We start from the raw sequence: 15,711 nt of genomic DNA, 5'->3' as shown, positions 1-15,711 counted from the left end.
TTCTGGGGAAGGAAACTGGAGAGACTTACACTAGAACTCTGTGTTGTTTGCATGTAATTACATATTTCAAAAAAATATGAATAATTCTTGTGTTGTTTGCTCCTAACCATCAGTTTAAATAACTGAAAGCTTGCCATTAAAAAAACGTGCCTCACAAGAAACACCCAGTATAAATATCCAATTTAGAAACCCCAGGTAACATACAGTTCCCAGTACAATGCTGGATACACAACACGTCATTAAGTTATACAGCTTTGCTATTATTTGTCACCATCTTCCAACATCACTAATAATTATTTTGAAATACATCCTTACTATTTTCAAAGTTGGGAATTCTGTAAATGGTATCACACTGCACACCGTGACAAAATGTTCCACTTTCCAAAAATAATTTCAGTGGGCCAACACTAAATTAATTGGAATCTTGAAATAACTGCCATGCAGGCCCTTCACCATCTCATCACGTTCCCTTTCGCATACAGCCTCCAAGTCAACTGCACTTCTTTTCAACTCTGGAGCATCCCCTTACTTTCCTCCATACTTTTGGAAAAAACACCGTTTCTTTTACTGAGAGAACTTTCCCCATCTCTACTGAAATCATTCTCCCTAGCAAGACCAGCTCAGATCCCGCCGTAAACAAAGCCTGCAGCTTTGTGGACAGGTACGTGATATACATACACAAAGAGAAGGGTAACAAAGATATAAAAAGACACAAAGGCAGAATGGTCAATTTAAAAAGTTATTTATTAAACAAGTTAAACACAACTAAAAGTATATTTACTTAAAAGTCCAATATTACTGGATCCCTTTGAGACATCTATTCTGGAAGAAATACTTTGTCAAGCTAATGGTACGAGAAATGATAAAAATAGAACAGGTATGAAAAACATTTTAAATAAACAAACAATAAAGCACATGGTAAATTCAGAAATAAAAACACACTAACTATTGAAGTATGAAACCAAAATGTTTCATATATTTTTAAATGTTTCTGGTATACTTACATGAGGGCTGACTTGTCTGAGTTAGTAAACACCATATAAACACCTTTTTAAGGTATTGGACTTTGCGTTATATAGAAATAATTTTAGATTATGTGTCGGGTGTGTAAACTGTCCACATTTAACAAACATATTCTATATATGAACATATTCACTTATACTTAATGAAAAAAGAACTTAAAATTTAAACATCTTGATTTAAGAACTGTGGCTTTGAGAGTTCTATTAAATTCCAACATCATAATCCCCCCCCCCCCAATTTTTTTTTTTAAAGAGCTGCTTCTAAAAATTTCAGTGTTTTAGGGCAAAAGAAAATATCATGCCATCTTGTTCACAAATTCTGATGTTTAGCCTCTATGGTTAACACAAAAAATACCATGTAATACAGAAGATTCCTATGGAAAAGCCTCAGTCTTTCTCAGTAGTTCCCAGTAGTGTCATACAAGATTTCACTGGAAATAGTGGTTTCACCACAGATCTGGCAGTAGCTTGTTTAAAACATCACTTTGCCCCATAACATCCATCAAAGACTTTAAAACATAATTGATTTTGGCAGTACACATGAAGACCATGATGTGAATGGGAACTGCCAGTGGCTATGAGGGCCTTTACGAAGTTTGGCTGAGTGTGTGTGCGTGTGTGTGCACGTGTGTGTGGTCTAAGGAGGAAATGGGGAGGAAACGGTTGATTCGGAACTATAAAACATTCTTCTAATTAGTTCTCAACTGCATAAATAACACAAGTCAAATGTTTAGAACTTACATAGATTCTGAATTTCTATGAGAAAGGCAACTATTTTTTTGTCGGTTTCCTTTTATCATTCTTTACAGAGAACAAAGCTTTAGTTACATATATTCTTCAGGACACGGAGGCCAAGTGCCCTGTCCCCCTCTCAGTCTGAAAGAGAAGGAGAACGGACAGACCTGCCGCTGGCCGGGCTGGAGAAGGTGAAAGGCTCTTTGTCCTTCTCCTTACTCTCGTGCTTGTGCTTGTGCTTATGCTTATGCTTGTGCTTCTTCTTCTTCTTCTTGTGCTCGTGGTGATGGTGGTGGTGGTGGTCGCTATGTTTGGAGGACGCAGTCTCCTTAGTAAACACTGAGAGCGGAGCCGCTGCCACTGGGTGCATAGCCATCTCCAGAGGGGACTGTTCCTTCCCTTCAAGATTAAAGACACCCAGATGAATCCCACTGATAACAAGGGAAGTGAAATGAAAGTAAGAGAGAGCTGATGGGCAGCACAGAAAAGAGGGTCTCCCAAGTGCTTACCACGTCCGTGAGAATTATTAGGAATGGGAGAAGTAGCTGAAGAAGATATCCAGCCAGTCAGTCACACACACAGAAGTGTTCAGCATGTGGCCAGGACACAAATATTTCAATTCCTTACAGTTTATACCAATTACGATATATACCAGTGTGTTACCAAACCATCTTTTACAAGTTAGCACTTATGTTTTAAAGTACTATAATGATAAGAATGATTACATGAGTGTGTTATAAGTTAAGACCCACATTCATCCTTCCACTGTAGCCCGTTTAACTACAGCTCGAGCCTAAGGTACTGGGCGGGAAATGGCAGTACTTTACTTCTGCACCGAAGACCCACTTACATACACACGGAAACCTGTTACACTGGTTACGGATAATGACAGTGCAGCAAAAATTACATTTGGCTAAGTTCCTGAAGGTAAGTTCTTGGGAACAGATAGGCAAAAGTGAACTTTTAAGTAGGTTTAGCGCACTTAAGAAAACTAGAAAAGGCAGTTAGTGTATACAAGGAACATCTCTACTTAAAAAGATAAGAGTAGTGTCACACACACACACACACAAGAAAAGAAGAGAGAAAGGTGAGAGACAGGGAGACCTAGGCTCTTGAACAGATCCAGCTATTAACCTTCAGCCTGCATCTTCCTTCTTTTTACTTCACCTAAAAAAAATAATCAAATGTTTTGGAAAGTTCTTTTCATTTAGTATTCTATCAGTCCAGGAATCTACAGCAGGAGTTCGTAGACTCTAGTGTACAACAATTTCTCGCTTCCTGCACTGCTGCAATCCCGAGGAAGACTTCTCTCCATACGACTCTGGACTGAAGGCACTGCTGTACAGGCAGCCAGCTAAGGCAAGCCCAAGATTCATCTTGGACACCCGCTTTTCTCAATCCGGGTGGTCACCAAATCTCGTTGGCTTTCACATACAAATACGCCATTCGCCTGCCCCTACCCTGTCTGTAACCATATGAATTCAAACCACTTTGCCTCATCTGGATGGCCACCCCAGTCCCCTGTGAACTGATTCCTCTGCCTAAAGTGTATTACACTCAAACCCGTATTTTGCACAGCTGCACCGAAGCTGATTTCACCCCACAGGTGTTAGTCGGCAGTATCTGAAAACACTGTGGTCACAACTGAGGCAGGACTGGGGGTGGAAGTGATATGGGCCTCCAGTGGGTAGAGCCTTGGGATGCACAGGACATCACATCACGCACAGGACAGCTCCTACAACAACAAATTCTCAGGCCCAAAATGTTAATACTGTTTAAGCTGGAAGACCCTGCTGCGTAATGACCTTCCTAAACACAAAGCTATCCATAATTACCTGCTCAAAAACTCAGTTGGTTTTAAAAACAACAACAACAAAAAGAACCACTCAGTTGGTTCTACTAACAGAATAAAAGTCAAACTCCTTGGACTTAAACACAACAGTTTCTGAAAATATAGGTTTTTACCCAAACTAGCTAAAAAACCAAGCTTTTCACTGAAAAGGACCTTTAAAGTAAATTCTCAGCACTAATTTTGATCCAAACTAGCCCCAAACCATGGATCTTACCACAACAGACATCACCACATAAGTTTCTTAAAAATCAGATTTTACTGATGACTTACAATCTGTCCTGAACCCACAATTCCAGCCTTATGTTCCCCTGTCACTTTCCATGCACTTGAGGGTGGCCCTTCGTTAACCGTGAATTTGTAAATGCTACTTCCTATGCTCGAAACGCCCTTCCCTTATTTGTATGACCCACAGATTCCCTTAACAAGTAACAGAACTATAGGGGGAACTGGGGAAAATAATGATAAACTGAACAGATCTCAGTCCTCCTGCCATTTACGAATGAGCTGACAAGAAATTGGGTAGGTATAACCAAGGAATAAAAAGACAAAAGAGAGTGAACCAGTAGCACAACAGGAAACTTAAATGAGTTGTGTGGGGATCAGAGGCAAACTTCTGCAAGGAAGTAATGTTTAAATGGTAACCTAAAGCAGACAAAGGGATTAAAAAGAATTTCATGCTCTTTAATGATTTAAAATAGCTCAAATGTCATTTCTTTAAGAAGTGTTCCCCAAACTGCCCAAAAAGAATTTGTTCTTTCATGTTCCCACAACATAATACAGAAAGGAAATTCTAGCACAGAGAACTCAAGTGACTTGCCCAAGGCAGCACAGGCAGCTCTAAACCTGCCTCCAGCCTGCATGCTTCCCTCCCCCCCCCGCCCCCTCCCCCACACCCCCACCCTCCTCTGGCACTGCTGTGCAGGCGGCTGGCTGCCCAGCTTTTCCTTGGTGGGTCTCTTTCATTCCACTTCCAGCATCTTGAGAACAGGCAGGTCTTTCATCTTTGTATCCCAGTGTGTCACCCGGCGTCTAGCACCCCTCCATTTCACCTCCCCACCCCTGCCAAAGCTTGCTAAACAAATGAATTCATACAACAGAAATATCTAGTAGCTGTGTTTCTTTTAGAGAGGATGTCCCGTGAACTTAATCCAACAAAATGAAATGTGAAGGTCACTAATTTTGCAACGAGAGGGATAAAGCACAGAAACTATTAAAGACCATTCATTCACCTGGTACTGACGGGCTACTATACTTCTTTTGTGTTGGGCACTGTGCCAACATTTCAGGACAAATGAATAAATCAAGATTCTTGATCTCACAGATTCATATTTTACTACTACAAAATTATAGTTTTATATTCATGATACTTTGGTAAAGACATTACTAATAATGATGCATGAGCTAATAACAGAGATTATTTACATACACAGCAAGTTTAGGGATCTGTATCTTTTGCAATTAACTGGTAACCAAGAGAGTATTCAGAAAAATTTTGAGAGATATCAGCCAAATATACCACCATAAGTAAGATTTTAATTTAGATTTTAAATAAATTACACAAGTAGGTTTCCAAAATATGAGAAAATAAGTCCATACCTAACAGGATACAGAGCGAGGTGATAAGAAGAAGTGGTAAGAGACTTTAAAGTCTCATGAACAAATCCCTTCAGATCCTACCTCATAATTTAGTCAGTCTAAAACAACAGATTATGAGGGTTCCAACTGGCTGTCTGCACTAAGAGTCTAGGTCCTCTTCTGCGCTGAGAGAAGTTTCATCATCCTAAACACCTGCCAAGCTACTTGGATTGCAGAAAAACCAATAATTACATTGGAAACTGTACTTCCTAGCAGAGGCAACTGCCAGAGACAACTGAGCGTACTTGGGTATATTCTTTTCCAAGGAATACTTATAATCACTTCAAAGTCCAATCTCTTGTCTAATGGCCTTATACTCAGTATCAAAGATACACTGAGGGGTGCCCGGGTGGCTCAGTCATTAACCGTCTGCCTTTGGCTCAGGTCAGGATCCCAACATCCTGGGAACGAGCCCCACATCGGGCTCCTGCTTGGTGGGAAGCTCGCTTCTCCCTCTCCCACTCCCCCTGCTTGTGCTCCCTCTCTCGCAGTGTCTCTCTGTCAAATAATTAAATAAAATCTTTAAAAAAAAACCACACTGATTGTAAATCTTGCATGTCTCTTGATTTGTATTTAGCCTATTAATAAGACAATGGATTAACTTGATCCAAAGATAAAGGTGTTAGGAACCAGGGTTCCCAGGACAAATGAATGATTTTTGACTGGGCAGAATATTTACAAAATGAACTTGAAATATCTGGTATAATGGCAAGGAAGTTACATTCTTCTCAAAAGACCCAAGAGTCAACTTCTAAGAGTTTTAACTGTCCAAAGATGAGAAAAATTTGAATAGTGATCAGAACAATAACTAAGGGACTAGAATTAATTAGCTCCCCACTGGAGGATGCTAGTTAGCCAAATTACTATTCAGGAAATTATTAAATAAAAAGAGAAGCCATTACCTTTCTCCCTCTATATAATCTATACCACTGGGTAATAATAGATGAGGGGGACTTCAGCTTTACAAAAATAAACCAGTTTATAAAAGTGGAAAGATGAATGAGAATAGCACCATCTTGTAAGGCGCCTGGGTGGATCAGTCCATTGAGTGTCTGACCCTCTTGATTTTGGCTCAGGTCATGATCTCAGAGTCGTGAGACTGAGCCCTGCATCAGGTTCCATGATCAGCAGGGAGTGTGCTCTAGATTCTCTCTCTCCCTTCGTCCCTCTCCCTGCTCGCACATGCACACGCTCTCTCTAAATAAATTAATAAAGTCTTAAAAAAAAAAAAAAAAGGCATATCAGCATCTTGCAACCCGTAGTGAAATAATGGATCTAGACCTTAATCACCTTAGCAGCTAACCTCAATTCTTTTTTTTTTTTTAAGACTTTATTTATTTATTTGACAGAGAGAAATCACAAGTAGGTAGAGAGGCAGGCAGAGAGAGAGAGAGAGGAGGAAGCAGGCTCCCTGCTGAGCAGAGAGCCCGATGCGGGACTCGATCCCAGGACCCTGAGATCATGACCTGAGCCGAAGGCAGCAGCTTAACCACTGAGCCACCCAGGCGCCCTAACCTCAATTCTTAATCACAGGAAACCAACTGAGGGTTGCTGGAGGGGGGGGGGGGATGGGGTCACTGGGGGATGGGCATTAAGGAGGGCACGTGACGGAATGAGCACTGGGTGTTAGAGAAGACTGATGAATCACTGAACTCCACATCTGAAACTAATAATACATTATATGTTAATTAATTGAATTTAAGTTAAAGAATTTAAAATATGTAAAAATAAATAAAATCTAACTTCCACTATTTAAAAAAAAAAAGTCAACCAGACATCATACGTTACCAGATGGAAGAGCCCGACGCCATCTATAAACCTGAATACAATTAAGCTTCTATACCCAACTACAAATTTACAAGAAATAAAGAGGACTCTAACACGTTAATTATACCATGGTATAGAATTACCAAAACACAGACTTGAAAACTACAATTAAAACCCTAATTTCTTTAACAATTACAATTATAGAAGGGAAGAAAAGAGAGAAAAAGGTAAAACTTGAACATTAAAACGATGTAAAGGATATAACCAACTGCAATGTGAAGACGTGGATAATGATTCAAAAAAATAAAGTGTTAAAAATAAATATCAGAATAACTGAAACTTATACAATGACTGGGTATTTAAAAGTATGAAAAAAATTATTTTTTTTAAAGTATAAGAATGTTACTGTGGTTAAGACTCTATTAAAGTCCTCAACTTTTAGAGATCTATATTAAGCTGTTCATGAATAAAGTGATGATATGTGGGATCTGTTTCAAAATAGTTTATGAGAGTGGAAATGGATAAGGATATAGACCACACAAGACTGACATGAGCTGATCACTGCAGAAGCTGAGTAACGGATGGATGGGGTTCATTACACTAGTCTGACGCCTTCACAGCTTTCCATAATAAAGTGTTTTTTGTTTTATTTTTATTTAATTTTATTTATTTATTTGACAGTCAGGGATCACAAGTAGGCAGACAGGCAGGCAGAGAGAGGGGTGGAGAAGCAGACTTCCCCCTGAGCAGAGAGCCCGACTCGGGGCTCGATCCCAGGACCCTGGGATCATGACCTCAGCCGAAGGCAGAGGCTTAACCCACTGAGCCACCCAGGCCCGCCCCATAATAAAGTGTTTTTTAAAAGGAGAAGTTAAGGCAGTTGAATACTATCCATGAAAATGCTAAACGCCCATACTTTGTGATTTAGAACATTCAGTTCTAGAAATCTATCCCACAGGGGCACCTGGGTGGCTCAGTGGGTTAAAGCCTCTGCCTTAGGCTCAGGTCATGATCCCAGGATCCTGGGACAGAGCCCCGTGTCGGGCTCTCTGCTCGGCGGGGAGTCTGCTTCCCTCTCTCTCTGCCTGCCTCTCTGCCTACTTGTGATCTCTCTGTGTCAAATAAATAGAAATCTATCCCACAACAAATGTGCTCATGCATATGTTCAAAGACACATATACAAAAATATTCGCTGGAATAGTGCCCTTTAACAGCAGAACCTCTGATAAAACCTAATGCTACTCCATCACCACCACCACCCCTTAGCTCTTAAAGTTTTCACTTATTATAGACAATATCTATTTCTATATACTGAGATTATTTGAGAGAGAAAACATGTACGTGTGCGGGGTGGGAGGAGGTGGCGCAGAGGGACGGAGAGAGAGAAGTTCAAGCTTGACTCCCCGCTGAGCCTGACAACAAGGCAGGGCTCAACCTCGTAATCCTGAGAGATCATGACCTGAGGTGAAATCAAGAGTCAGACCCACTGACTGAGCCACCCAGGACCCCCAACAAAATATATTTTTATGTTTGTTTGCCCAATCTCTCTTTCCTGGATAATTTTACCAGGTCAAAGCCAAGGTGATAAGAAAGTACAAATTCCTTCCCATGTGGAACTGTATTAACAGTTGGATTTGGGGCACATAGGAGTTGACTTTCACATTAGCATGAGGTCATGTTTAGAATCTCTACTGAGAAAAATGCATATATTACCATCCCTAAGACACATTTACAAACATAATTTTACACTATCATTTCAGGGGTTTATCAGATTCCTGGGAACTTGAGGCCCACCCAAGGTGAGGCAGCACTCATTTTAAGCTTAAGAAAGTCCTTTCAGTGACCTGAAAGATATGTCTCTATGATAGATAGCACATATATCAAAAAAAGGATATATATAATTCAGAATATATTTTCCTATTTCATGTTATATGAAAAGAAAAAACACATGGTCTTTTCTTTTTTTTATAACAATCTCACTTTAATTAACTTTTTTTTTTTTTTTTTAACTTATTTGACAGAGAGAGATAGCGAGAGAGGGAACACAAGCAGGGGGAGTGGAGGAGAGAGAAGCAGGCTTCCTGCAGAGTGGGGAGCCCAATGTGGGGCTCCGTCCCAGGACCCTGGCATTATGACCTGAGCCAAAGGCAGACACTTAATGACTAAGTCACCTAGGTGCCCACTAATGCTCTGTTTTGTTGTTTTACCCAACATTAAATCTTTCCTAGAGATCTAGTAAAATGCACTATGGATAAGGATTTTAGCTGCAGTCAATTTAACAAATGCAAAATAAACCAAACAGTACTTAATAGAGGGCTAATGTAGAAGCTTCTCAGCCCATCTGATTAAAGTGTTATTAACAGTCAGTAACCTGCTAATTCTCTTAAATTCGTTCACATTAGGTATATGTTTAAACTTAACACAAAACCTGCAGTCTTTATTAGGAAAAGTATGAAGTCTAGTCTTTGGATTCTTTAGATCACTGTAAAAAATAAAGTGAGCAAATTTTAAAATTTAAGTTAAAAAACAAGTCTGTTTTTCATATTAGAGTTTCAAAAGAAAGAACCAGTACTCTCAAGATATATATGTATCTTTTTGTGGGAAAGAGTTCGTGCACTAGCACAGTGCTTTTCTGACTTATGCTAGGTGCTACACAACACAGGAGTCCCAGCTCGGCAAAACTACAGGAACTCTCCTTTCTTTCTGCCCCACAGAAAGCACGAGGGATTTCCCTCTGCCCCTGTGCCTGTCCCTCCTCTGTGCTTCATCACAAGCCTCCCAGCAACTTGGAAGATAGACAGGCATCACAGCTGCAGTGGGGGAGAAATCTTGGGAGGCTCTAAGGCCTCGGTTCCTTGCCTCCGGGAGTGGCTGGCCGGGGTTGGGGGGAGGTGACAGTAAAGGAAGGAAGGAAAATATCCCTGCCACTTCTCTTTTCTTACACCCAAATGGCTTAACCTGTCACACATATCATCCCTAAAATATTCTTCTATCATAAGCAAGGAATGAGAAAACTGGAGGGAAAAAAGAACAAACCAGAAAATATGACCTCTCCACCACTTAAAAGTTTCCACCTCTTCTTTATTTTACCTACAGCCCCATTTGTTCTCTATCCCCCACGCCCCAGATGACATCTGCAACACATGCCAGTTCTCAATTATCACCGGTTTGTTGGCTCTAAGGGAGCCATCTCAGAATTCATCCCAGAGAAGCAGGGCGCCCAGCCTCAAAAGCCTTGGACCGAAGGAGACAGCATAAATGAGTAAGCACTATTCCAAGCACAACACAAAATGGAAGGCACATGCCAGCTTAAGAGGACCTCTCAGTTAACCCTTTTCTGATAGAAGCTAGAAATCGACATTTTTATGTGTAATCTCTTTTTAGTAAACTACTTCAAAAATTTTTCCAAGACTTCTATAGACCAAGTAAAAGATGCCTCAGTTGGGGGCATCTGGGTGGCTCAGTCATTAGGCGTCTGCCTTCAGGTCGGGTCATGGTCCCAGGGTCCTGGGATCAGGCCCGAGTCAGGCTCCCTGCTCTGAGGGAGGCCTGCTTCTCCCTCTCCCACTCCTCCTGCTTATGTTCTCTCTTTCCCTGTCAAATAAACAAATAAAATCTTAATTTAAAAAAAAAAAAAAGGTCCCTCAGTTGGATGTGCTGAGGAAGGTTCCAAATAAGGGTCATTTGTGAACTCTAATCTAGAATCCCTTAGAGAACGAAGAGAGGTCACTGCTTCCCTTACTTAAACTGGTTCTACACCTCCTCTTCTCAGCCCTCCACTCACAACCCCAGGCCAGACTAGCTACCACCACAAGGGACCCTGGCTCCTTCTGGGAGGCAGGAAGAGAGGAAGTTCCCGTTTTACTGCCAATTTTGAGCTGGGCTGAAGTTGTGCTTCTAACATCCCAAAAGATGGAGCTCTAAGTGCCCCTTCTATCAAAAACATTGTTACACACAGTGGCTAAGTCTGACTTTTATTCTTCATGTATGGTGTACCTTAAAAGAGATTTTAACTTTGTAGGCTAGTTTGGGAGTTACCTATCAAATGTAACAATGTGTCTATGGGAAAACCACACTTAAAATTCCAAAATAAATACATGTACAGATAATCTTCAGGAACCATTTGTAAAATGAAGGTTTTCTAAATTCTCATAATATCACTATTGAACTTTAAGACTTGCTCACTGGCCACAGGGTACCAAATAGCCTAAACATATTTAAAGAAAATTACAAAAGCACTTTAAAAATATATTCACAATTAAGGTTTTATAGATCAGTCTAAATAATATACTGGTATATGTGTTGCCTCATGTCATAAAAGGGTCCTAGCAACCAAAGTTAACATTCCTATTTCCCAGCATTAGCCCTGCGTATCCTCTTCCTAATCTTCCCACACAATGTCATGAGAACTACAAGACCTAGTAAAGTAAGATTCCACAAAACAGTAAAGATGGGTTTTTTAAAGCGATATGACACTATGATACAACGGCACATCAGTTGGCACAAAAAGGTGTTAGTGAGAGTGCCACATCACAAAGAAAAACCAAGCATACTCAGATTCTTCTCTGGAATAGGAATTCATGCAACAGGCAGAAACATTACTCTCAAACTATAGCAAGAGGTCTGAAACACCCTGAGTGCTAATGTAATTAAAAATGTGGGAAAGTTTTCATGTTTAGTAAAATTTTAATAAGTATAATGGTAATAAAGCAAAATTAACCAAAATCAAAAATAAAACCAAGAGAATACAAAATTGCCAAGGCCAAGAAATGTCAAAATTCACTTATCAAACGAAGTGATAAGGTCTCCAGCTGATTTCCTTCTGAAATAAATTCTGTATGAATCAATATGAGTAAATGTATAGAGCAGCACACAGAGAGATATAAGAAAGCAACAGTCTGGGCTCTCAATACCAGAATATTCTGAGATGTTGCTTTGGTTTGATTTAATCAAAGTTGACCTTCAGCTCCTCAAATCAATAAACAGTTACTCTTTTGTTTGTATCATAAAAATATGGTTTATGTAAGCAAAATCCATCTGTTAGCATCTTAAAATCTGACTGATGACTTTTGGAAAAACTATTCTTTAAAAATAATTTCGCTTATGTATCCTGTTTTTCACTCCCTGTTCTTCCAAAACTTGAGGACTGAATCTTTGCTCAACAGCACTGAATGCTTACTCGTTATCTAGATTACAATCTTTTTTTTTTTTTTAGTAAGCAACTAAAAACATAGTAGCGGAAGACAATGTAAAACAGAACAGGTAAAAAACACATCTGAACTGGAATATTTTTCATAAACTTAAACCCAATTAGTATTTAATAACTGAAAAGATAGAACATCCTAGTTTCATAGTATGGCATCTAGTCTTCAGGACTGACTACGGATGAACAATTATAAAATTTTCAGGGGGAGAGGAAAGGAGAAATAAGTGGGTGACTTTCCCATTTTTCAAAAGAATGTGAAAGGTGCAGATCTGATGGTGTCTACTGACGCTGGCATTTTTAATGTTATAATACTCTAAGAAAAATCATTGCAAAAAAAGAGCAATAATGGGTATTTTTAAATGGTATAATGAGGGATGATTTTTTTTTTCTCCTTTCAACTCTTTTCTCACTTCCAAGTTTTATATGATAGGAATGCACTATTTTCAAAAAGTAAAAAGTCTAGTCTAAAATATTCTTAGGGGCACCTGGGTAGCTCAGTTGGTTAAATGTCCAACTCAGCTTAGGTCTTGATCTCAGGGTCGTGAGTTCAAGTTCCATGCTGGGCTCCAAGCTGGGTCCAGAGCCTACTTCAAACTAAATAAATCAAATATTCTTTATGTTAGATAAAACAAAGTCAATGTGTTGCAAGAAAAGCAAGTCCCTAGATCTGTATTTTTCATGTATTTTTTTAAGTTGATAAACTCTGTAAAGTTTGTAGCTTTGTTCTTGAGCAAAATAATAATAGTAATAATAATTTCACCTGTTCCCTTCCGTGCAAGTTCCATACTCCACTGGGGTTTTGTGGTGGGTGTGCCATCGCAGCCTGGTGAGTGTTGGGGTATTAAAGCAGATCGGGAGCTGGCTGGCCGGTATTTAGAGAGCCCTAGAATGCCAAGGAAGAGGGAAAAGAGGTATTTATTTCTTGGTTTACTAAAAGAAGAAAAAAGCTTGACCTGCTTTTATCGGTTATCCTTAAAACCAGAAGCAGTTCAATAGTAGAATTCTAATAATAAAAAGAATACTCCTAACTACTAAAGATCCCATTTGATTTTAATCCTTTGTCATGATTCCTATATGCTTAAGTCTAAGAACAACACATACTCAGGAAAGACAGTGAAGTGTGACTGGCCTGCTAAGTACATAAAGTGGATTCTATATTTGAGGTGGAAACCGTATTTTATATTATGTGTGTGGAATTTTGCATATAGTCAAGTTTCTTTGCTCCCCTGAAAATTTGCTGATAAATTCTATTGTAATATTTACTCAAGAAAAAGGTAAAAGTAATCTAGGGGTTACAGAAGACATTTCAAACAGGAAATGTTTTAATGGCATGATGTGGACAGCACTGGAGGAGCTATCAGGAAACCTTGGCTCTGATTCCAAATTATCAACAAATTAGATAATCCAGGTAAGACATTATGTCATCGTGTCTCAAGTCCTTTATTTGTCACTTGGAAAAGTTCTAAGGTCAGTCTAGATCTGAGCTGGCTATGAGTCTAGACCTCAGCTGATACCTGAGTACATCATTTAGAGCAAGTGACCTTATACTTCTCTCTTAAGTTTACTTATCTATAAAATGGATTGAACAGATAAATAGTTGTTAAGATCTCTTAAATCAGAAAAGATTAAGAATTCATGACCTTTCAGTTTTCAAATGTATCTCAGGCTCATATTCTTCTACCTGAAGTCAGTTCTCAAATTCTACTAGCTTATCTCAGATCCCTAAATAGTGAAAAATAATTTTTGTCTCAAAACTAAAATTTAATAAAAAGCAGACCAAGGTAGGTAAGGAGGCCTTTGCACAAATATAGCAAGAAAGAAAAACAAGAAGAAAAAAGAAAAAAATATCATTTAAACATAAAGGTCATAAAAAGATAATCAGTATGGAGTATAAATAAATACTCCCTTTTTTTCAAAAAAAAGAAAACAGGAACAGTACCCAGAAAAAAAAATAAAAAAGAAAAATACTCATATTTCCAATAAAAAATGAATTATAAAGTAAACTTGAGGGTGTCTGGCTGGCTCAGTCAATAAAGCATAATATGACTCTTGATCTTGGTATCACTGAGTTCAAGCCCACATTGGGCCTAGAGATTATTAAAAAAAAAAAAAAAAAGTAAACTAAACTTGATTTATCATTTACAATTAATTAACAAGTACCTTTTAAGTTATTACAGTGGTAACAAAACAGTACTATGCATACAAAAATGATAAAGGATAAATAAATGAAAATTAATAAATTCCATCTTACATATCAACATGGATGACTTTAGAAGCATAATGTTCACTGAGAAAAGTTAAGCCACACTGGTATCATACCATTTTCATAAAATTAAAAAAACAAGTGCAAGGAAATCCTGTATTTATGTGGCATACTATAAAGAAAAGCAACAGAATGATTAAGAAAAAGTAAAAAAGGAAACTGAAGATAGTTTTTACTTCTAGTGCAAAAGCAGGTGAACAGAACCAGAAAGAGGCACAGAGGGAATGACCCTGGCATGGAGCCCAAGACACAGGTTAGAATGGAGAGTACGTTTCCGGTATTTGTTTTATTACTGTATTTCATACCTTACATGCAAGTTACAACAACGTTTTATCCCTAAAAGTTATAAAATGATAACATAAACTAGGTATTTACTCTTCATAAATATTCGGCCCAATATATCTACAACTGTGAAAATCTTCCTTAGGTAAGTATCTCACAATACAGTTAAAACTAATCTTTTCACTAATAACATATTTTGGGAAATTTACCCAAAGAATATAAAGAAACAAAAGCTTCTGTATGAAGATATTCAGTGCAGAATTACCTATAATAAAAAAAATACTTGAAACTAGGCCTAAACACCTACCAACACAGAAAAATAAGGTACATTATAGTCTATCAACCCAATACTATCTCCGGTACTATTTTCTTTTCTTTTTTATTTTTTAAGATTTTATTTATTTATTTGACAGAGAGAGATCACAAGTAGGCAGAGAGGCAGACAGAGAGAGAGAGAGGAGGAAGCAGGCTCCCTGCTGAGCAGAGAGCCCGATCTGGGGACTCGATCCCAGGACCCTGAGATCATGACCTGAGCCGAAGGCAATGGCTTAACCCACTGAGCCACCCAGGCACCCTCCGGTACTATTTTCAAAAGGAAAGATTATGATGTTTGAGAAATGCATGCAAATATCTCTAGGCAGGCAAAAAGAGAAAGCAGTGTTATGGGAGGCATTGCTTCAAAGTTTAAAATTATGATTACATTATTAAAAAGAAAATAGATCTGGTATTTTATTTTGAAGTTAAGTCAACTACAAAAAAAAAAAAAAAAAAAAAAAAGCTTGGGGGGGAACCCTTAAAGCTACTGGTAGAATTGTTGAATGAATTAAAAAAAACCCACAAATCCAGGAGGAGGAGTCAAGATGGCAGAGAAGTAGCAGGCTGAGACTACATCAGGTAGCAGGAGATCAGACTACATCAGGTAGCAGGAGATCAGCTAGGTAGCTTATCA

The 15,711-nt window shown here is 38.7% G+C and overlaps 1 protein-coding gene across 1 annotated transcript in view; it reads right to left on the bottom strand.

Moving 5' to 3' along the window:
* Positions 1–726: 726 nt before the first annotated feature.
* The window catches only part of TAF2 (TATA-box binding protein associated factor 2), a 91,706-nt gene continuing 76,721 nt past the window's right edge, over positions 727–15,711 (bottom strand). Inside the window, exons 25-26 of the mRNA XM_059165721.1 lie at positions 12,978–13,100; positions 727–2,156 (exon numbers count right to left, since the gene is read on the bottom strand). Of these exons, the coding sequence (XP_059021704.1) occupies positions 1,894–2,156; positions 12,978–13,100 (386 nt within the window). The 3' untranslated portion in view covers positions 727–1,893. The remainder of the gene's footprint in view (positions 2,157–12,977; positions 13,101–15,711) is intronic.

The sequence above is a fragment of the Mustela lutreola genome, chromosome 3, assembly GCF_030435805.1.
Source record: "Mustela lutreola isolate mMusLut2 chromosome 3, mMusLut2.pri, whole genome shotgun sequence".
Taxonomy (NCBI): Eukaryota; Metazoa; Chordata; class Mammalia; order Carnivora; family Mustelidae; genus Mustela; species Mustela lutreola.
The sequence above is the reverse complement of the archived record's forward strand: the minus strand, read 5'-3'. Positions and strand labels throughout refer to the sequence as shown.